At 50.7% G+C, this 23,169-nt stretch overlaps 1 protein-coding gene across 1 annotated transcript in view; it reads right to left on the reverse strand.

Annotated features, from left to right (window-relative positions):
- The window catches only part of SNX29 (sorting nexin 29), a 563,948-nt gene that overhangs the window by 81,108 nt on the left and 459,671 nt on the right, over positions 1-23,169 (reverse strand). The window contains exon 19 of the mRNA XM_066382590.1: positions 9,169-9,309. Within this exon, the coding sequence (XP_066238687.1) occupies positions 9,169-9,309 (141 nt within the window). The remainder of the gene's footprint in view (positions 1-9,168; positions 9,310-23,169) is intronic.

The following is a 23,169-nucleotide window of genomic DNA, read 5'->3' on the forward strand; positions in this document are numbered from 1 at the left end:
GTAAGGGCTCGGGAAGGACCCCCTAAGTCAGGTCGTCCACTGCACGGGCTCCGAATCCCAGCTCCCCTCGTGGTGAGGACACGCTGCCTCTCCCTGCCAGCCCACCCCTGGTATACAATACAGGAGGGGAAATGGAGACACAGAGAGGTCCAATAACTTGCCCAACACAGACAGTAAAGTAGTAGGAACCTTCCTTTCTTTTGTTTTCTGTTTTTCATTTTTTACGCTCAGTTGGCAAAGCCCTGCTAATGAATAAATGCATAAATGGATGAGTAAATGACTTAACGCTTAGGTTTACCAGGGAAGTTTATCAGCTTGCAGACTGACAAGGAGGGCAGCAGCTCCGAGCTCTAAACATGGCCCCGTGAGAGTGGGTGGTGGGTGAGGGGCAGATGGTTCAGCAGAAAGGAGAGGCACTCGGAGGTGTCAGCTTCGCCTGCTCCCCGACTTCTACACCCCTGAGGTTGCAGAACTGACGACAGAGGCAATGGAAATGGCCACCAGCCGGGCACTGGCCACAGAACCTTTGCTTGTCCCTTCTCCGGGTGCTCTGTGCAGGTCTCTGTGAGCGGGCGGGGGCTGGTGCTCTGCAGACCATCTGCCTAGGCCTGCATGTCAGCGTGACTCTGCCCAGTGAGATGGCATCACTTTACCAACTCGTGCCTCGGTTTGCCCATTTTTAAGTGAGATGATAGTAACAGTTCCATGCCTCAGGCAAGGAAAGAGAGGTATGAGGCTGGCAGAATAATTTCTCCCCAAAAGATGTTCACACCCTGCTCTCCAGGACCTGTGCATATTATCTTATATGGCAAGGGGGTGATGCAGAGGCGATTAAGTTAAGGACCTTGAGATTGGGAGCCTATCCTGAGTTGGCATGGTAGGCCCAATCTAATCATTCTCCTTAAAAGTAGAGGACCTCTCCCTCTGTGGTCAGAGAAAACTATGACTACAGAATAATGGATGGAGAGATGCGATGTTGAAGACAGGGGGAGGGGCCACAAGCCAAGGAGTGTGGGCAGCCTTCAGAGCTGGAAGGCACAAGGAAGCAGACTCTCCCCCAGAGCCTCCAAGAGGAACAAGCCCTACTGGCACCTTCACTCTAGCCCCGTGAGACCCATGGTAGACTTCTGACCTACTGAACTATCAGGTTGTAAATACATGTTGTTTTAGGCTCCTAGGTTTGTGGAAATTTGTTATGCAGCAATAGGACACTAATACAAGAAGCATGAGGAAACAGGGTGCACAGAAGGAAAGGCTGTCCCCTGAACGGACCGTGCTTCCTCACTTGTAAGATTAATTCAGGCTCCTGCTGGCCCTCTACGCATTTCAGCTCCTGCAGAAAGCACCCCTGCTTCCCCTCCTCCCTCTTCTCCAGAGCACACTGGGCCCCTCCTCCAGCTCGGAGGACTCTTCCAGGAGAACCGAGTTCCTTGTCTTCCTCCCGACACGATCATGAACTTCGTGAAGGCAGAGACTGTACTTTAAATGATCTTTGTAACCTCTACACCTAGCAGGACACCCTGCACTCTGGATGTGTTTTCCAAATGGGAAAATTAACCAGCTTTAGCATTCTTTCTGATGCCCACCCCTGCCTGCCACTATCTCCCTCCACTGCTGGGTGCTGCCATCCCCGGGGCTGTGTGTAAATCTGGGATTCCCAGGGAGCTGCAAAGGCGCCCTGCACGGCTCAGTGAGCGCCAGTCGGTTCCTCGCCATACACTGGTGTATGTGTTTTTAATGAGGATTTTAATGCACAATTTCTCCAACAAGTTAAATTATCTGCGGCTCCAGGGGAAAGTGATTGCCTTGCCTAATGCCAAATGAACTTTCGGAGACCAATGCTATTATCCTAAGAAGGAATGACAGCCCCACAACCCTCATTTGCTCCCTGAGCAATAATGTGGACTTTAGTAGCATCATCAAAAGTGAGTTTTTTACCTAAGCCTCCAAGCTGGCAAAGTCCATTTGCAGAGGGATCTGGTCGTTCGAAAGCCATTGCTCTTGTCCCCAAAGGCCGGCAGCTGCCTGCCCATTCTGCAGAACGCATTCACTCACAAGTAGAGTGAGAACAATCACCCAGGTCACCTGAAAGTTACTCTGCTCACTTTTGGAATTTAGATTTGTTTTGAATTTGTGCCCAGAACCCAGGGAAGGGAAGAAAGGAATAAAAGGGAAACTTCTGTTGGTTTGTTTATTCATTAATTCAGGCTATCTGTAAGTATCTCAGGTACTATTCTGGGCGCGGGGGAGACAGCAGAGGGCGGAGACAGACCCGGGCCCTGTCCGTGCACTGCCGTCCCAGTGTGGAGAGACAGGTGATACTCAAGTACACAGATAATCACTTCCATGCATGGTGCGTGCTCGAGAGTGAAACAGTGCAGTGGACTAGAGTGACCAGAGGGGTGGTGCTGGCAGGGGTGGCCAGGAAAGGCCCCTCCCTGAGCAGGTGGGATTTGAGCTGAGAGACCCGAAGCACTGGGGAGCTGCCCCTGAGAGGCCGGGGAAGGGCCACTCCTGGCCAAGGGGCAGCGGGTGAAGAGGTCATGATGCGAGAACAGCGTGGAAGTGTCAGCGGTCAGCGTGGCTGGGTGTGGAGGGAGAGGAGAGGGGCACGAGGCAAGGCAGGCAGGGGAGGGTGTGGGCACGATCAGGGCCCCCTCGCACGTCGCAGTAAACAGTCCTGAATTTACCCACCATGGGTGCCCTGGGGGATGTTCATCACAGCGACACCGTCTGATTTCCGTACACAGACCTCCCTGCGGCTGCCGTGTGGGAAACGGACTGTTAGGCAGGAGAGGGAAAGGGCAGCCACTGGAGCTGCTCGTGGCAGAGGCGACAGTGGCTGGGTTGGGATCGTCCAGGCAAGGAAGGAGGGAAGTAGCTAGCTGGGGTCACTTAGAAGTAGAGACCACCCGGTTAGTGGAGTTCTGCTCTTGTATTGCCTCAGTGCTGCTTGATAATGCAGCTCAAGAGAAATGCCACCCCACGGTGGTCCCGGGAGCCGGTTCTCCTCCACACATGGTAGCAGTGGACTCCCCCACCCCGCACCTGCCCCCCACCCCCCCCTCCCCGGCACTGGGCATGGCCCTGTAACTTGCTCTGGCCAATAAAATGTGAGTGAAATTGACATGATTTACTTCCATACAGAAGGCTGAAGGACCAGTGTCTCCCCTGCCTCTGTCCCTGGCTCCTGCTGGCTCCATGCGCAGACAGAGCCTCCAGCAGCCTGGCCCTGACCCTGTGATGAGAGGAGCTCCCAGCCAGCCAACCCACGGTGGATACGACGTGTGAGCCAAAAAAACGCCTTGCTTGGTCTGGTCTGCCAAGATCAAGGAGTTGTTTGTTTACTCGGCCTAACCAAGCCTATCCTGACTGATGTCAGCCCTATGTCTGTGATATTTAAACATTAATGAGTAACTTTAATACACAACTATTATGTATACAACTCATCTACAAAGGTATAAACTTTATCAAGAGGTGGACTGATATTCAGTAACTATTTTAACAAGATGTGGGCTTGATGTGAAGGCATGGCTATTTCTAGTGGGTACTCTGGGCATCAGTGCATTTACAAGTAAGCACAGGTCTGGTCTATCAAGGCAAACAAAATACTTTGGTAAAAACAAATCCTGTATGCACAAACTACACAATGTGTTAATTTTATCAATTAAAAAAGTTCAAATTGGGGTTAAAATTACATTTTACTTCTGTAATTGGCATCATTGGGGGAAACAGCTAGAAATTCAGGCTAGAAAGATACTCAACAGATGAATTAAAAAAGGCTAACCTATATTTGCTGTTTTGTTTTTAGGTGAGAAGAGGGGAGATAGTGAGGCAGACTCCCACATGCACCCCAACCGGGATCCACCTGGAAACCCCATCTAGGACCAATGCTTGAGTACCAAGCTATTTTTAGTGCCTGAGGCTGACGCACTCCAACAACACTATCCTCAGGGCATGGGGCCATGCTCAAACCAATTGAGCCACTGGCTAAGGAGGGAAAGAGGGAGAGAAGGAGGGGAGGGAGAGAAGGAGGGGAGAGAGAGAAGGGGAGAGGGAGAGAATGGGGAGAGGGTAGGGGGGAGAAGCAGATGGTTGCTTCTCCTGTGTGCCTTCACTGGGACTCAAACCTGGGATGTCCATATGCCAGGCCAATGTTCTATCCATTGAGCCACCAGCCAGGGCCGGTTAACCTATGTTTAGTATGCCCTTGAGTACTGTCCAGGCCTGTGGATTCTGCAGTGATTTATTTAATGAATCCAAGGCCTAGCGTAGCAAAGTATATATAACTTAGTACTCCTGAAGATAGTGTATCTGTATGTCTTAATGGTCCAAGTGCCAAGAGCATCATTCTTGAAGGAAAGATTCTGACCTGGAAGATTTTTCCGGTCCAATTTAGAATCAAAGCTCTCTAAAAAATTTGCCCTCAGAGTATCAAAGCAGGTACCCTGTGCTATTAGGCCCAACGGGGTCAGCACATGCTTGGTCGCTTCACAGAGTTCATTGGCAGTTCTCCTAAGCTTTCTGACTCAGTCTGCACTTGAAAATCAGATGGACCTGCATTCTGACTCCATCTACACTAGAAAACCAGATGGGCCCTCAGCTCTGTGCTGGGTAGCAGCTAAAGTGTACTTAAGGGAAGCGGGTATGCCTGAGCCAAATGCTGGGGAGAGAATCAAAGTACCATCATGGCATGACCAGCCAATTAAAGGCTAAGGGTTGCATAGGCTGCTACAAGAGGCAGAGGCCCATGACTGCTCACGAGCTGTCGGGTTCCTGAGCAGCAGAGAACACTGTCAGATCCAGCCCGGACCTCAGGGAGCCAGACCAAAGATCTACTTAAGAACCAGCTGGAGCATTTGGATGAGTCAGTCAGCACTGGGCCAGGCCCGCCAAGATGGTGCCCTGCATTCCCAAGCTCATTTATTTGCAAACAGAGTTGCACTGATGGAAAAGGACGTGGGGGAAGCGCTGCCCCATTGGCACAGATTTCACAGGAAGAAACCCACAGCTGCTCAAAGTCATTCTCAAAATTGACAATGTTCATGCGCATCAGAAGCAGGGCTGAGGACGACCCTCCTCGGGGGGCAAGTCCCGGCAGGCCCTGGCCCTGGCTCTGCTTCAGGCTGGTTCTCAATTACCCGATGACCCTCCTCGGGGGGCAAGTCCTGGCAGGCCCTGGCCCTGGCCCTGCTTCAGGCTGGTTCTCAATTACCCAGTCCCAGACAGACCCTGACTCCTCAGGCCCGAGTTTCAGCTCCCTACACCAAGCCTTGCCCCCAGGGTTCTTAGGACTGGTGGTGTCTTAAGTTTTGCTAACCTTAAGCTTTGAGGAGGTGCAAGCTAGGGAGGGGCTTACTCAGACCACAGAGAAAGCATTCAGCAATGTGTGCCCCCAAAGATGTCATTCTAACAACCCCAGAGCCTGTGAATATTTTAACTTGCACAACAACAAGGACTTTGCAGGTGGGATTAAGTGAAGGCTCTGGAGGCAGAAGTTTACAAGGGTTATCTGGGTGGCCCACTGTGATCACAATGGTCCTTACAAGAGCAACATGGCCAGAGTCAAGGAAGGAGGTGTGACGCTGCTCAAAAAAGCAGAGGTCAGAGCCATGTGACTGCAGCGCTGAAGACACAGGAGGGCCACGGCTCAGGAACGTGGTGTCTTCTAGAAGCGGAAAGGGGCAAGAACAGCTCCTCCCCTGGAGCCTCCGGCTGGACTACGGTACAGCCCTGCCAACACCTTGACATCAGCACAGGAGGCCAGTTTTGGACTTATGACCCCCAGAGCTGTAAGATGATCAATGTGTGCTGCCACAGGAAGTGAACACACAACACTGGGCATATCGTCATGTGGATGACCCAGTTCAGCCTTACACAAATTTTCCTCAGCAAGATACAGACAGGCCGAGTTCCCTGAAGGAGAAGGTGTCTTGAAAGGGCGGCTTCAGCGAAATGCTTTCTGCAAGTGAGAATACCTTATACCGATAATAGGATGGTTAGGCAGAATTCTGCTTTATGACATGTTAAGACATTCTGGATGGGTCCCAAAATGTGTACAAGCCTACGAGTCATTAGATTAAATCAGTATATGATTTCACCCTCGTTTTCTATTGCACCCCTTGCTATGAACAACCGTAGAATTTCTAAGTCTTCCATTTTTATGGGCTTAGCTCCAGTTTTCTTCAACAGAAGAAATGGAATGACAGATTAATTCTGGGCCTGAGATAAACTGCTTTGTAACTGTTTAAATTAAGATTTAACAAACCGTGATGTGATCAGATTTCTAATCTGGTTTAAACACTGATATCTATGAATATGTAAACATTACAGTCAGTAACAGTTTTCCCTATGGGACTTACAAATGTTCAAAGCGGGTTATTGGAAACTCTTGCTCTGGTTTTCTAAGATAACGATGGAAGGAAATTCAGAGAAATGCAAATTAAAATCACAATGAGATACCACATCACACCTGTCAGAATGGCTATCAGCAATAACTCAATGAACAAGTGTTGGCAAGGATTTGGGGAAAGGGAAGCCTCCTGCACTGTTGATGGGAATGCAGATTGGAGCAGTCACTACAGAAAACAGTATGGAGGTTACTTAAAAAATTAAAAATGGCACTGACTTATGACTCAGAGATTCTACTTCTGGGTATTTATCTGAAGACATCTAAAACACTAATTCGAAAAGACATATGCACCACAATGTTCACTGTGGCATTATTTACAATAACCAAGTTGTGGAAGCAATCTAATTGTCCACTGATAAATGAATGGATAAAAAAATGTGGTACGTATATACAATGAAATATTACTCAGAAAAAAGAATGAAATCTTGCCATTTGCAACAAGATAAATGGACCTACAGGGTATTATGCTAAGTGAAATAAGCCAGACCAAGACAAATGCCATGTGCTTTCATTTATATGTGAAATCTAAAAAAAATAAATAAAAAGTAAACACACAAAACAGAAACAAACTCATAGACACAGAGAGCAGACTGATGGCTGCCATGAGGAGGGGTTGGGGGCTGGATAAAAAAGGTGAAGAGATTAAGGAGTGCAGATTGCCAGCTACAAAACAGTCCCAGGGATGTGAAGCACAGCGTGGGGAGTACAGTCAATAATACTGTAATAACTACCTACAGTGTCAGACCGGTACCAGACTTGACTTATCAGGGTGATTGCTTCATAAGCTATAAGTGAAATATCTAACCATTATGCTGTACACTTAAAAGTAATATAATACAAAAAAAAAAAAAAAAAAAGATGGAAGGGAATCCTGGCATGCCACCTCTTCAGGAGAGAAACTGGGAAGTGCGTCCCACATGGAACCTGCCCCAGGGCTTGGTCAATACAAGACGGCACTGTGGTTCTCCACAGCCTCGTGCATCAGCACCACCCAGGGGCTTGTTTAGCCCAGACTTCCGGGTCCCAGCCTCGGAGCCTGTACTTGGCAGGCTTGGGGTGGGGCCTGGTCATCTGGTTTCCTATCAAGCCCCCAGGGATGGTGCTTCTACTGGTCAGGGGCCACACTCTGAGAACCAAGGTAGTAAAGGGGTCGCTCTCACCCAGACCCAGTTTCTCACAGGTCCTGAGAAGGCGCACGGCCTGAGCTCATCTGGCTGAGCTGTCCCTACCAGGCTGGTTAACACACTGCAATCGCAGGAGTGTCTCCACTGCCTCCTTGACTCCAACGCAAGGGGATCACCAGTTCAGCTGAATACTGGAGTTACCTAGAGAGCTTTCAAACTAGGGACCCAGGCCTCCCCTCCAGACAAACTAAATCAGAATGGGGCTGGGGGTGAGCAAGTCTCAGTAGCTTTTAAAACTCTCCAAGTGATCCAAGTACAGCCAAGATGGAGAGCTGCGGCTCTAGCGAACACGAGGGATGGCAACAGGACGCCCACAGGCGGAAGCAGCCCTTCAGCAGGGCCCTGTGCTGAGCCCAGGCTGCCTTCTAGGTGCTGGGCTCCTGCCGCCTGCACCGGGACGCACAACGGGTGCTCAGGAAGCACCTGCTGAATGAATGAAAACCAACCAACCAGTAAACCTGCGGAGGACTAGCGTCTCCCTTCTCCACGGAAACAAATTATGTCATTATAAATTATTAAGCCTCGGGAGCCCTATAACAAAAGAAACTCTTTTGAGAAAGCTCTGCTTGGGAAATAACTCCACATCACAAGTCCAAACACATATCATAACAACTGTGGCTGAGAACGAGGAAATATTTTTATGGTCGAAAATAGAGGTCGGCAAACTATGACCCGCAGCCAAACCCAGCTGCCATCTCGCCTCACAAATAAGGTTTTGTTGGCACACAGCTACGCCCATTTGTGCCCACGGTGTCTGTTGCTGCTTTCACAGCACAAGGGCAGAGCTGAGTATTTCCAGCTGAAATAATATGGTTCACACAGCCAGGAACATTTACTCTCTGGCCCTTTAAATAACAAGTTTACCAACCCCTTCCCTAGAGATATAAGTGGATCTATACAAACAAAACATGATGTGATTTTCTTTAGGTGGTGGAATTATGGGTGACTACTTTTTTTTTTCTTGTATCAGCCAGTTTTTGAGTTATATGTTTAGAGGAGCATGTGCGATACGATATGTGGCTGTAACCTCTAAGGGCTACAGGGACTTGCAAGGAGACAGCAAGCTCAACCCCCAATGTACTTATAGCTTACAACCAGCTGGATCCAACATGGAGACCAATCGCACCGATGGTGACCCTAGCCTCATTATGTGCACATTGTGATACATTAGCACACTGCACAGCACGCCTGGAGGGCCACAACTGGACATGGAAAAGCCCATACAAGGACACAAAATGGCCTTTCCAGACAAAGCCTGAATACGCCCGCCCTGCCTGAGTGCCCTGGCCTCGGTTAGGTGGACCTCCGCAGAGGCAGGACTCCCGCTGGGGAGGCTGCTCTGCCTCACGGCTTCGCTGATGAACGCTCCTTCCCTTCACACTCTGCTGCCAGCCATTTGAGTTCTTGCTGCGCGAAGCCAAGAGCCCACAGTGGGCTGCGCACCTTCAGGTCCCCAGACCCCCAGGATGCCTGCATCGCACGTCTGTTCAAACTGTACCCGGGGAACGTGAAGAAACAGTCTCCCCAGGGCAGGCAGTGGTGCTGACCACCTGCCCCCCACGGGGACGCTACCTTGTTCCCAATGGCCTTCTTGGGCGGGAAGTTGTAGGCCCTCACTTGAGGGTACTTGTTCTGTAACTTGTGGTGCAAAGTCCTGAACTCAGTGTACCGCCGGTACACATTCCACTCGTCATCTTTTATCCGGATGTAGACCTGTCGAGACAAGGAAAGAGAAAGAAAATGGAAACTTCTCTTTAAACTTCATTACGAAGGGCTCCCCTTGTGGCAACCAGTTCCTTGAGGGCGGAGGCCACATCCGTCTCCAGTGCCACTGGAGGCCCGTGCCTGGCGCAGAGGAGGGGCTCGGTAATGCTGAGCGAGCGAACGGGCATGAAGGAGGCACCGGGCCTGTTAGGGAACGTCACACCGCACATCTTTCCCCAGTTCATCTCAGCGGAGCACCGTTCATGCTTTTGTCACATGCGTTCTGCAGCAGTGACAGGTTGCTGGTGAGAGTCCATTCCTCCTCTCAGGCCGCGTGTTTCCCCACCTGTACAATGGAGCTGACGACCAGCACCTCCTCCCAGGGCGGCATGGACAGCATTCGGGCACAGGAGCAATGCAGCTGCTGGCACCACGCAGACCACCATATGGAGGCAGGGAACTCAATCTGGGGAAGGTGGGAGGGGTGAGAGACCAGCCCAACTGGGCGGACGGGCCTGTCCAGATGGGATAAGCACAACTGGGACATAAACCATCTTTTAATCAAGTTGTAACGCCCAAGAGCACACTGTGAGGGTACAAAGTGTGGGGGCTGTTCCATCAGCACCTTCCAGGGACACACAGCAGCTACACTGCAAGGGAGGGCGGAGACGTGGGAGAGAGATCCATGCATTTTTTTTTTTTTTTTTTGTATTTTTCTGAAGCTGGAAACGGGGATAGACAGTCAGACAGACTCCCACATGCACCCGACCGGGATCCACCCGGCACGCCCACCAGGGGGCGAAGCTCTGCCCACCAGGGGGCGATGCTCTGCCCCTCTGGGGCGTCGCTCTGTCGCGACCAGAGCCACTCTAGCACCTGGGGCAGAGGCCAAGGAGCCATCCCCAGCGACCAGGCCATCTTTGCTCCAATGGAGCCTCGCTGCGGGAGGGGAAGAGAGAGACAGAGAGGAAGGAAAGGGGGAGGGGTGGAGAAGCAGATGGGCGCTTCTCCTGTGTGCCCTGGCCGGGAATCGAACCCGGGACTTCTGCACGCCAGGCCGACGCTCTACCACTGAGCCAACTGGCCAGGGCGATCCATGCATTTTTAAAACTATACGAGTAAAGGACAGACCAGAAAATACAGTCCCAATGATGAATGGCTAGTGTAAATTGCAATTAGTAAATGTCAATACATATCTTAAAACCTATTTAACCATAAAAATAAGCATCTCAATGTGATGATAAATTCTGCTTCTACGTGAAATCCATCCAACATCCCTGATGCGGACATCATGTATTTGAACTTTGATTCGGTGACCATCAAGGTCTCTCACAATATTTGAACAAGACAGAGAAAGGAGGACTGAACCCGGAGAACTACAACGAATGATTAGAAGTTTCCTATGGAATTAGATGGAGAAAGAGGCCTATCGAGTTTATTAGATGCCTCCAAGCTAAGAGAGACAGTAAATAGACTAGATGACAAATCAAGTGACCTCAGCTGGCCTGAGGGATGAATCTAGTCCAATGTGATGAAATTCAAAAGCTCAATGTCAGGACCTGCCATAAAATCCAAAGAACACCATGTACAGATGGGCAGACACAGCCCAGCAGCCGCCGGTGGGACACAGACGTCAAGGTCTTAGTAAGTTTGAGCGAAGTGAGTAATGTGGGAGAGCCGTCAGAGAAGCCCGTGCAATCTTCAGGCTGCGTCAGTGGGGAAACAGGAAGTTCTGGAATAAAGGAGTTGAAAGTCGTGCTCTATCCTAAGTCAACCAGACCAACTTAGGTTTGGTGGCCGCCTGCTAAAAGAAAAACTGAAACATGTTCAGAAAGGTCCAGGATCACTTCTTACTCAAGGGTGTGGTCTGTGGGCCAAAAGCGGCAGCAGTGCCACGTGGGAAGATGTTACAAATTCATTTATAGAAATTAGAGGAATGAAGGACAGCCCAGAGGGTAAACTCTCCAATGGTACATGGCTACCGTTTACCCCCCAGGCCCCTAGTTGTGCTAGCCTGTAGTTTCCCCCATGGAATCATGTTCACCGCCCTTGCCCAATTCCATCACTGACTGCCCATGAAGGACGCCAGCTGGGTTCTGGAGCAGGTGCACGCAGCCGCCCTGTGTCGGGAGGGCTCCTGCGTTGTCACCCCATCCAGCTCCAGGCTCCGCCCCTTGTTTTGGCAACCCAGGAGAGTGCCCGTTTTCCTTAAAATTCTTTAACTTCCTAAATTCTTAAACATTTCTTTACAACCAGGGTGGTGTCAATTTGCCTGCCTTTCTTTAAAACATTCTATAAAATGCCCAGATCAGACCAAATATCCTGTCCTGGAAATAGCATCCCTTGCCCTTCCAACTTTCTCCCTGTCGTATCTCCTGCTGTGGGTGACGCAGGCATTCGAGAACTCAGAACTTAAGGATAGTGGGTTAGGAAGGGGCTCAGAAACCATCAGTTCAAATCCTTCCTCTTATGAGCCAGGGGACTGGTGTGACAAATACCCCCCTTCCCCATCCCGGGTACCCACCGGACTGAGGATATGAGTAAGCTGCCCGAGAAGAGGGAATGTCGTGGGTGTGATGCCTAGGGCACGGAGTCGAGGAAGACCCTTTTGGCAGAACGGGGAAGATGTGACATAATCATTGACCAGTAAGGAGATACAATGCATGGAGGTGGTCAAGGGCACACACTGTGCATCCCAAGTCCCTGACTGAAATCCTGGCCCTGCTGCGCACTAGCTGTGCGCCCTAGGAAAGTCACTTAACTTCTCTGTGCCTTCACTCCTCCTTTCTGGAATAAGGATGATCACATCATCTCCCTCACTGGGCCTGGGAGGATTAAATGAGTTCACACGTATAATGGGCTTACAAGGCCTGGGTGCCACATGAGTGTTCAATAAATAAATAGGTAATTTAAAATAATCTCATTAAGGATATTAGCTAGATATCGTGGGGTCATTTTGCAATACATATTCATAAACATATACGTACATCAAGTCATTGTACCATATACTTGTAACTAATATAATGTTATATGTCAATTGTACTTCATAAAATTAAATTTTAAAAATCACCTTATTGATTATGTTGTCACTGGAAAAATGACAAAGATTTGGAACTTGGAAATCTCTGGTCTTGCCATTTGGCTTTATCATGGATTTCCTCCAGTGGTGTGACTGAGGTAGGGACACATCCCGACATGCACGGCCGGTTCCTGAGCCGCAGCGGCCCCCCGAAGTCAGCGCCTCCACCTCCTACTAGCTATGCGGTGGTAGGCAAATGCGTCTTTTACTGGTCTGAGAAATGGGTATAATACAAAAATGATGCCTGAAAGCATTCATAAAAACACCTGGGCCTCCACAGGGTTCGGCTGCTGCGTAATTATTGTGATTGCGCTGTTATCATCACAATCAAAAGCATGAAGTTCTGAAAATTTTATACGTCACACCTGTCTTAGCTTCATGATCTCTACTACAGAATTTCTGCTTAGTAAAGCACTAGTATACAGAATACCACTGAGGCATAGTCCTAGGGCCTTAGAGCAAATTTTGTTGTGGATCATTAAAATTACTTAAAAAAAAATACAAAACATAATGCCCCTCCCCATAATAGCTCCACAGTCTATCTCAAGTGTGTTATCGCCAGGCGTACGGGAAAGCAGCTCTGCCGCTGAGACGGGGAGATGGGGCCCCTCCCGCCACCTGTGTGCTGCTCGAAGCTTCCCCGCCCACCTGCACTGTGCAGGGTTGAGCTGGGTGGTCTCTGGGTCCCTTTACAGCCCTCAAGTTCTGATCCTGAGTCCTCAGGTGAAGTATAAACTCCAAGTACATCACTGGGTCTCTTCCCATCTATCCTCCACTCCCATTTCATTGTCAAGACCAAAGTGCTCATGGAACAAGGCAGGAGGCCTTATTTGGAGGATTTAATACTCAAGGAGAAAGGCAACAGCAAAACCATCTTGGAGCCTCTTTGTTCAAAGCTCAGCTGTCTGAGTATGGCCCTGTCAAGCCAGGAGAGCAGCCACACACGGACACTGGCCAGTGATCACTCAAGCTCACCAGGGAACCAGGGGCAGACAGGGTCTGGGTGCCTCCGTCTAGATTAGGTCTAGATTAGTGACCGTCCTCACTCCTGCCAGCATCATTAGACCGAGGCCTTTCAAAGGGGCAAGGTAGCCAGTGGGCATTTCTGGCACCAGCTGCTGTTACGTCTGGAGGCCATCTGATAATGAGGGGAGGAGGGATAGTCACTCGGCCCCTGGAGACCAAGCACAGACTTCAGGTCAAGCACAGATGTTCTCCTTTTCTGCTGTCGTGTGGATGCTAGTCAAATCTTTATATTTCTGATTAACATTTAAAGTTATAGAGCTCTGAGAGAGATTCAGCAAGAGTGGAGTTGCCCACGGCCAGATCCAAAGGAATAAAATACAAATACCTTCAACACTAATACTTGCCACTTACAAAGTACCTGTTGTGTGCGAGGTGCACCAGGCACCCACATATCTCTCCTTTCATCCTCAGTGAATCTGCAAGGCAGGTGCTGGGTACTTGCCCCTTTGACACATGAAGACTTGGGCTCAGAGCGCGTCACTTGCTTGGAGGAAGTGGGGAGATACAGGACTCGAACCCAGGTCTGCTGACACCTAAGGCCCAGCACTTTGCATTACAGCATGCTGCTGCAATAGCCAAGTCTCCCGAAGCCCCGGGAGCTCCAAGCCAGCCGTGCCAGCAGTTAGAGACAGCACCTGCCAAGGAAGGGCCCTGGATGATCCCTGTGAGGTCCAAGTGCCCCCTTCCTGAGCAGCTCACGTATTCTCAGAGGGGTCTCCCACTCATTGCACCCTCTCATTTACGCCTCTCCCTTCTAATCTAATGCACTAAAATTGCCCAGAATTAACTCAAAGGGCCACCCTCAACAACAATGCTTTTAGCATCCAAAATTGTAAAACTTCCTCTGCAAATTGAGTAGTCCTTTTAAATTATACTAAACCAATTGTGCACTTATTTCACTAAAGAATGGAAAGAGCTTATACCCTAAAGTTATATTTCTTTCTTTCTTCCTTTCTTCCTTTCTTCCCTTTCCTTCCTTCCTTCCCTCCTTCCTTCCTTCCTTCCTTCCTTCCTTCCTTCTTTCCATCCTCCCTCCCTTCCTCTTTTCTTTTTCTTCTCTCTTTTTCTTTCTTTTTACTTTAAAAGGCTCTTCCATTCTCGTTAAGTTTGATAGGCCCAATTCCTTCCGCTTAAGTCATAAAGATAATTCCTTATAGAAATAAAGAGTTAAGAGAGAGAGAGAGAGAGAGAGTGAAAGAGTCAATTCGTAGTTGCTTTCACTTTAGTTGTACATTGATTGCTTCTCCTACGTGCAGTGACCAGGCCTGAGCCAGTGTCCCCTTACTCAAGCCAGTGATCTTGGGCTTTTCGTGCCAGCAACCTTTGGGCTTAAGCTGGCTACCGCTGGTATTGCGTGGATGATCCCCTGCTCAAGCCAGCGACCCCACACTGGTGAACCAGTGCTCAGAGCCAGGGACCTCAGGGTTTTCAACTGGTGGCCTCAGCATTCTGGGTCGACGCTTTATCCACTGTGCCACCACCAGAGAGGCAAAACCAATTTGTCTTTTTATTATTATTTTTATTTTTCTGAAGTTGGAAATGGGGAGGCAGTCAGACAGGCTCCCACATGCGCCCGACCAGGATCCACCCGGCATGCCCACCAGGGGGCGATGCTCTGCTCATCTGGGGCGTCACTCTGTTGCAACCAGAGCCACTCTAGCGCCTGGGGCAGAGGCCAAGGAGCCAACCTCAGCGCCCGGGCCATCTTTGCTCCAATGGAGCCTCGCTGCGGGAGGGGAAGAGAGAGACAGAGAGGAACGAGAGGGGGAGGGGTGGAGAAGCAGATGGGTGCTTCTCCTGTGTGCCCTGGCCGGGAATCGAACCCGAGACTCCCGCACGCCAGGCCGACGCTCTACCACTGAGCCAATCGGCCAGGGCCTGTCTTTTAAAATAAGCAATAAAAAGCCACTTCAAGTACAATCTTCTCCATTTAGCAAAAGAAAACTAAAACAGGAGGGTAATAACTCATCAGGAATTGGGCAAATCTTCCCTTTTCTGTTTTAAGAGGAAGTTTGAATTTTGAGGTTTCTTTCTAACTTGAACAATTACCTCAGGAATGCCTGTAATAATACTTGGGTAAAGAGAAGTCAGCAGGGAGAAATAGCAAAACCTTAGTCCATTAATAAAGTGAATCCAGAACAAACTGCCCTCACCTGCTCCACTTAGCGCTCTACCCCTGGTTCCTTTCATTTGTTTTTGGACTAAACTAAATGGGCTCATACAGAGTGTGCCCCTTTGTGTGTGGTTTCTTATGCTCTGTACTCTTTGTGAGATGTCTTCATGTTGTTGTGCACAGTGCTCGTCTATCCTTGTTCATTGCTGCATAGTATTCCACGGCACAAACATACACTTACTTGCCCATTCTGTTGGGGTGGAAAGTATCTGGTTGGGACTTTTATGAGTAAGGCAGCTATGAGCATTCATGAGCATGGCTTTTTTACTCATTTCTTTTGGGATCACAGATCTCAATGTGAAAAGTAAAATCATAAAGCTACAAGGAGAGAACATATCATAATGACTTTGGAGGTAGGCAAGGATCCTTACACAGAATACAAAAGGGTACAAAGAGCCTTCTGGGTAGTAGTCACACAGGTATATACAAAAGTAAAAATCCACTGAACCAAAAACTTGAGTTATACGTCTGATATTTATATTAAACCTAGATTTAAAAGCAAAAGTGTGTGTGTGTGTGTGTGTGTGTGTGTGTGTGTGTGTGTGAGGGAAGCTATGCCTTCACTATCCTCAGGAGAGTAGGCTTATATCCTGACTCATGACCCGGAGGCATCTAAGTGGACTATACGGGGTGAGCATCCACATGGACATGACACCTGGTCAGATGTCAGCATTCAGAGGGGTCCAGAGACCAGACTCTGGCCTCAGCAGACCTGCATTCAAATCCCAGTTCCACCTCTTGCTAGGCAAGGGATCGTGGGTAAGTTAATTCCCCTCTTTAAGCCTCCATTTGGAAAATGGGGACCATGCTGGTAGCTATGCCCTAAGGGCAGGAGGAGAACTGAGAGATTACATGGAGGACAATATTCTTCACATCTTGTTAGCACATCTAACCATCAAACATTGCATGTTCCAGGAGTAAAATGTATTTATGTGAAACACACACATAACTATGTAAATTTACACATCTATATAGTGTATCTACCTATCAGCCCTTTCAGAGAGAGAGGGAGGGAGGGAAGAATGAAAACTTGGTCGCAGACCTGTTGAAAGGTCTGCCAGGCACGGGCGCAGGCTGACCGCCAGCAGCAAGCTGGGCCTCAGGCACGCCGGCGGCCTCATGCAAGGGCAGACTGGCTCAGTGCGAGACTGTGTGGGGAGAGAGGCCTGGGTCACCTTCCCATGCCAGCCATGACCCTGCCGATGATATGCCACCTTAGGACTCAGCTTCTCAGTCTGTAAAATGGGGACACCACCAGTCTGGCTGGGTGGTTAGGAGATACCGTGCTTAGCAGGCGGTAAGCAGTGGCAGCTGTTAATATTGTAACCCTCTCACCTTCATCGTCATTTGCCTTTGTGTACAGGAACCTCCCTATTACAGAATTAGGGGTAATTATCGGATGTGCAATCACGAAATTAAAGCAGGTAATTACCATGCCTAATTAATTGTCAAATGCTAGGCAGGCGGGAAAACACAAACAGAACACACAGTCTGTGGGCTGGGCAGTGACACATCCCCTCTGCTTCCAAAAAACTGTCAACAGAAACAGCAGAGCTCCGTGAGTGACCTTCTCGGGTGGGTTTCCAAGTACTAAACGAAACCTGTGAAGCGTCACTCGGGCTTCTGTCTCAGGACAAGCTCGGCACACCTCCGCTGGCCGCAGGCAGCCCTGGCATCTCCACTGCCCTGGTACACGGCACCGAGACTCTCCCACAGGAGTGTTATTTCAGGAGGGGCCCTCACAGGAGACACTCCGTGGACACTGTCAAATTCTGCAAGGGCCGGGCCCCCGGGAGCCCCGCTCCTGGAACGCCGCAGGAGCAGGGGGACACGTGCTCCCTTACCCCGCGGCTGGTGCGCTGCTTCCTGCGGCGCAGAGCCAGGGGGACACGTGCTCCCTTACCCCGCTGCTGGTGCGCTGCTTCCTGTGGCGCAGAGCCAGGGGGACACGTGCTCCCCTACCCCGCTGCTGGTGCGCTGCTTCCTGCGGCGCAGAGCCAGGGGGACACGTGCTCCCCTACCCCGCTGCCGGTGCGCCGCTTCCTGCGGCGCAGAGCCAGGGGGACACGTGCTCCCCTACCCCGCTGCCGGTGCGCCGCTTCCTGCGGCGCAGAGCCAGGGGGACACGTGCTCCCCTACCCCGCTGCTGGTGCGCTGCTTCCTGCGGCGCAGAGCCAGGGGGACACGTGCTCCCCTACCCCGCTGCTGGTGGGCTGGTGCGCTGCTTCCTGCGGCGCAGAGCCAGGGGGACACGTGCTCCCTTACCCCGCTGCTGGTGCGCTGCTTCCTGTGGCGCAGAGCCAGGGGGACACGTGCTCCCCTACCCCGCTGCTGGTGCGCTGCTTCCTGTGGCGCAGAGCCAGGGGGACACGTGCTCCCCTACCCCGCTGCTGGTGGGCTGGTGCGCTGCTTCCTGCGGCGCAGAGCCAGGGGGACACGTGCTCCCTTACCCCGCTGCTGGTGCGCTGCTTCCTGTGGCGCAGAGCCAGGGGGACACGTGCTCCCCTACCCCGCTGCTGGTGCACTGCTTCCTGCGGCGCAGAGCCAGGGGGACACGTGCTCCCCTACCCCGCTGCTGGTGGGCTGGTGCGCTGCTTCCTGCGGCGCAGAGCCAGGGGGACACGTGCTCCCTTACCCCGCTGCCGGTGCGCTGCTTCCTGCGGCGCAGAGCCAGGGGGACACGTGCTCCCCTACCCCGCTGCTGGTGGGCTGGTGCGCTGCTTCCTGCGGCGCAGAGCCAGGGGGACACGTGCTCCCTTACCCCGCTGCCGGTGCGCTGCTTCCTGCGGCGCAGAGCCAGGGGGACACGTGCTCCCTTACCCCGCTGCGGGAGCGCTGCTTCCTGCGGCGCAGAGCCAGTGCCGTCTCCCCGCGTCAAAATCCAGGTGCCTTTCTAAATACCCAAACCCCTCCACCTTGGAAGCAAACACTGTTATGCGTGATGTGACAGTCCAGAGTGAAAGTGAGCATCAACTACGACAATGCCCTTGGACTTACAGGGGATGACGTACCGTGTAGTGTCAGATGCTTCACCTACGGTCTTGACAAAAGCCCTGCAGATTCATGTGCCCTAAAATAGAGACTCGAAACAACAGAGCTACATGTCCAGTGGGACCCAGAGCACGAGGAGATCCAGAACCAGGCCTTACGTGATGTGACACAAGGCACACACAGTACTGTCTCCATCGCAGAGAAAAACATCGCAGAGAAAAAGTGCTAGAAACTCTAACCTCCGATGCCCTTTACACGGACTGTCAAATTTAAAGATAGTCAGATGACATTAGGATAACAAAGATTCTTTTAAAAATGGCTTTAGGTTCCTAATTCATTTTGCTTCCTTAATATCAAAGGAAATGAAATGATTTGTGTTTTGGTTGGCAGCCTGTGTTAATGCATCCTAACAAAACTTTCCTTTTAATGAAATGGCTTCATGTGTTATTAACTGTAAGTGTCCTTGCTGCTAGAACAAAACGCCCGAATTACTGTGTGACCATGCTGAGGGAGAGATTATTGCAGCCAAACGCAGAGAATAAGATGAATATCTTAGCAGAGAAAAATGGCTTTTTGGTCCACTGGGTTATGACAAGGAGGCAGACTAGTAAAGGCAGAAGTGCATTATTGACCGAGAAGTGCCCGCAACCCCCATACCTTTTAAAGGATACAGGCTGAGCGGTTTGGAAGTGACAGACCCAGCCCAGGCTCTGCTCTCCCTGGGTTGAGGACACTGTGATCTCAATGCAGACGCCTCGTCTCAGGGAGAAGATCACGGGGTACATGTTCACAGCAGCCCAGCCCAGCCCAGGCTTGACTGTCTCAGACACTGACCCCAATCTCAACACCTCTGAACGCGGCATGGCCACGCTCCCCACCAGACTGCACCTGATTGGTTTTTGGAGGTGACGTGAGCTGAACATAGGATTCGGGGCATCTTCTCTTTCCCCCATCCCCGTGGACCCCAAGCAGAACTGGGCATTCCCTCCCTTGGGCACCCCCCAGTGCCTCTCATGTGCAAAGGTCAGGGCTGGGCCCTGAGGACATGGTGGAGAACAAAGCCAGGCTTGAGTCCTGCCCCGCTGGAGCTCACAGTGACCAGCAGCCAACCAAACAGCTGGCCTGCTGCAGATAACCACACACACAAACCCGTCATTTCCCGTGGAGGTACGGCTGTAAGGACGGGGGCACGGCTCTTGCAGCGGTGCTAGGCCTGGAGGTGGGGTGGGTTAGTGGAGCAGGGGTGTTTGACTTGGGACAAAAACAACGAGTCAGAGGGGAGCAGTCCTGGAAGGGAAACAGCTCTGCGGCCCAGGGCAGGGCACCAGCCTGTGGCGGGAACAGGAGAGGACTGAGAGGAGACCAGGGCTGAGGTCCAGAACAAGAGGGACGTAAGAGGGTGCTAGAGCAGGTAGAGCCGAGTTTCAGATGCACCAGGATAATAAAGCAGAGGGCCTCAGGGCCTTTGCACTTCCTTCTCCCCGGAAAGCTTGCCCTCACTTCTTTCTGCTTCTGGCTCAACTATCACCCCTGCCCGCCAGCACCAACCACCATCTAGAATGCTAGGTATTCACTTCTCAACTGTTTTTCTCAGAGGACAAGGCAGGGATCTGGGTGACTGTCCACTGCTATACCCTCTGCCCTGGTACTGACATGAACGTTTAAAAAGAATGGAATGATTGATCGATAGATGGACAGGCCAGGGTAGACACAGGCGCTGTGCTCAGACACTGTGCACCATCAGGCAGGTTCTTGTTGACAGGCCTTGCCCCTCTAATCTCACAGAAGCAGGTGTCATCTTACTCGTCTGCATGTGATCAATGGATGTGTGTGCAGTACGTGACCAGGGACGGCTCAGAGCATGGGACGGCCATCGACAGCTCTTATGGATTTGGAAGGGGGGTAACGGGAGCACAGATGGCCACTTCAATGGATAGGACCATGTACACAGAAACAGCGGCTGCTGCACTCACTTGTAGTGACTGGAGGGAGAACGTGGGTGTGAGTGTCTAGGAGGAAAGCAAACTTTTTGTTTTGACCCTACATCCATAAACATGGTTGGCCCACTCACTTTCATTGTGTTTGGCATTCTGTCTTACTGAGGCTGAGCCACAGGTCCAACAGAGAGCTCGTTAGAAGGGAAGCAGAGAGGGAAGACCAGGTCTTTCCATTACTGTCCACCACCTCCTCCCCAAGACAAGGGAAGCTAGTGAGGAAGGCAGGAACCCTGCTGAATTCCTGACCCTGACTCCCACCATCTCCCAAGTCAAGTCTATAACTCCGTAAGTCCCGGGCAGGACCACATCCGAGGAGGGCAGGAACTCTGCTGAATTCCTGACCCTGACTCCCACCCTGTCTCCAAGTCTATTAACTCAGTAAGTCACAGGCAGGACCACATCCGAGGAGGGCAGGAACTCTGCTGAATTCCTGACCCTGACTCCCACCCTGTCTCCAAGTCTATAACTCCGTAAGTCACGGGCAGCACCACATCCGAGGAGGGGCTGATGCAGATGGGCTCTCACAGAGGACTCATGGTGACCGGCTCCACTTCACCTCAGACCCGCTGAGCATGCTCTGTTCCACCACACACGCCCCGCAGCCCCTCAGTCCCAACCACTGCTCACACCAGCCCCTGCCAGAGAATTGAGACCAGTGTGACATGCCAGTACTCTGGGGTTCATGGTTCCTGACTTTGGGCTCTGGTAGAACCCTCTCCTGGTGGGCAAGAAGTTGGCCCTTTCAAGGGATGGGAGCCCAGAAATGAGGCAGGGCAACCCCTTCAGACAGCCCAGTCGATGGGCCTGGACTTGAGGCAGCCGCATCCAGCCAGCAGTGCAATAGAAAGTCCCGCCCATGTTGTTTCTCTGTCAGGATCCCTACGTGGTTGGCCCAGTTTTAGTAACTGTTCAAACCTGGCCTCAACTATGCTGGGGGACCTAAGAAACAGGCCCAGCTGTCACACTTCGGTTTGAGAAACAAAGCAGAGAAAGCACTCTACCCCTACCCCATCCCAAGCCAGAGTGACAATGACCACTGGTGGGCAGTTGTGTCCAGGAGCCTGGCTGCCTGAGAGTTGTCAGCATGGCCAGCAACAATAGGGGCCACGGCAAAAATCATGAGTGTCCCTGAGTGCACATCAGACAGTTCCTGGGGAACTCGGAAGTAGCTGGAGCCATTTTGATGGGAGTTAATTTCTGGCAATCAAGCCGTTGGGGGGCTCCAAAGATCATATTTGGGGAATTTTAAAAGGAATTATGACTTCACCCTGCAATCACATGTTGCAGTCTGGATATCTGAGTCATGCACATTATCCCCCTTAGCCATGTGCCCTGCAATAGACGTTCATTTGCTAAAAGCTGGTTATTCTGTTTGTAGCACTAAAATTACAAACAGGTTTTTGAACTAACTGGGAAAGTAGAGTCTTTTGGTTCTCTCTTCGCTGATAAAAATACGAGCCCAGTCTGGTATTTGGCAGGGGGGTGAGAGGAAGCAGCAGAAGCTGGGCATCTGTTTTGTTTTTTTTAAATAATTTAATTCAGGGACTATTTATGACATATTGATAAGTATAATTCCAATCACATGTGAGTGTGCAATTAATTATATCTCTAGAAATAAAAACAGAAAGATTCAAATTAAAAACACTAACAGTGGTTATTTCTAAATGCTGGTAGGTTTTTATTGCCTTTATGATTATCTAAGTTTCCCAAATTTCTTTCCTCTATTAAATAGTGACTTTGATAATAAAAAAACTAAACGGTATTTTTCAAGTAAGTGGGGCTTCTGGTGGGCACTGTGAAGACAATGCATACTCTACCCCCCTTCTCTTCAGATATAATTAGATAAATGTTAACATAGAGAAATATTTTTAAATACACAGCTACATCCAAGAATAAAAGAAATACCTATGTCCTTCAGGAACAAAAAGGAACCCTCCCAGAGTGAAGGGAGAGGGAGCAGAGCTGACCGCAGAAGCAGGGTCCCCACCTGGGCTGCAGGGCCAGCGCGAGCGCGAGTGCTCTCTGGGAATGGGGACCAGGCAGCGCGGCCCATGGCAGGAGACCAAGCTTGGCGACCAGTGTGAAGTCACTGCTGGGGTCCAAGATGTCTGTGCTGCTGATCATCAGACAGGCCTGGATTCTTTCACTATTTAGAACTGTCAAGGAAAACCCTTTGAAGATCTGTTGTTCCAACTGTTTCCAAACCCCAGAAGCTGTGATGGTGCTAGACTAGATGGGAAGTTACTTTTCACCCTGCATCCTCAGAGCTAATGCCTTTGAGAAAGCGGCAGGTGTGGGAAATAAGGTTTAAGAACACAGTGAGTCTCTCTGCCTTGCAGAGAAGGGCCCTGGTAAGACCTTGTTCTCTTACCTGCAAAACTCTGCTTGAGGGGAAACCAAACCTGCCCCCAACTCCCATCACAGGAATGAAAGAAGCAAAACCACCTCCGACAACATCCTTCTAAACTGGGCTGAGCTGCATGGACATTAATCCACTTCCGTTTATCTGGTGTTCACTGAGCACCTACTAAGTGCCAGGACCTATGCCAGCTGCAAGGAGACAGACAGCGGTGGACCAACAGTTCAAAGCAGAGGTTATGAGC

The sequence above is a fragment of the Saccopteryx leptura genome, chromosome 4 (assembly GCF_036850995.1).
Source record: "Saccopteryx leptura isolate mSacLep1 chromosome 4, mSacLep1_pri_phased_curated, whole genome shotgun sequence".
In the NCBI taxonomy this organism is placed as follows: domain Eukaryota; kingdom Metazoa; phylum Chordata; class Mammalia; order Chiroptera; family Emballonuridae; genus Saccopteryx; species Saccopteryx leptura.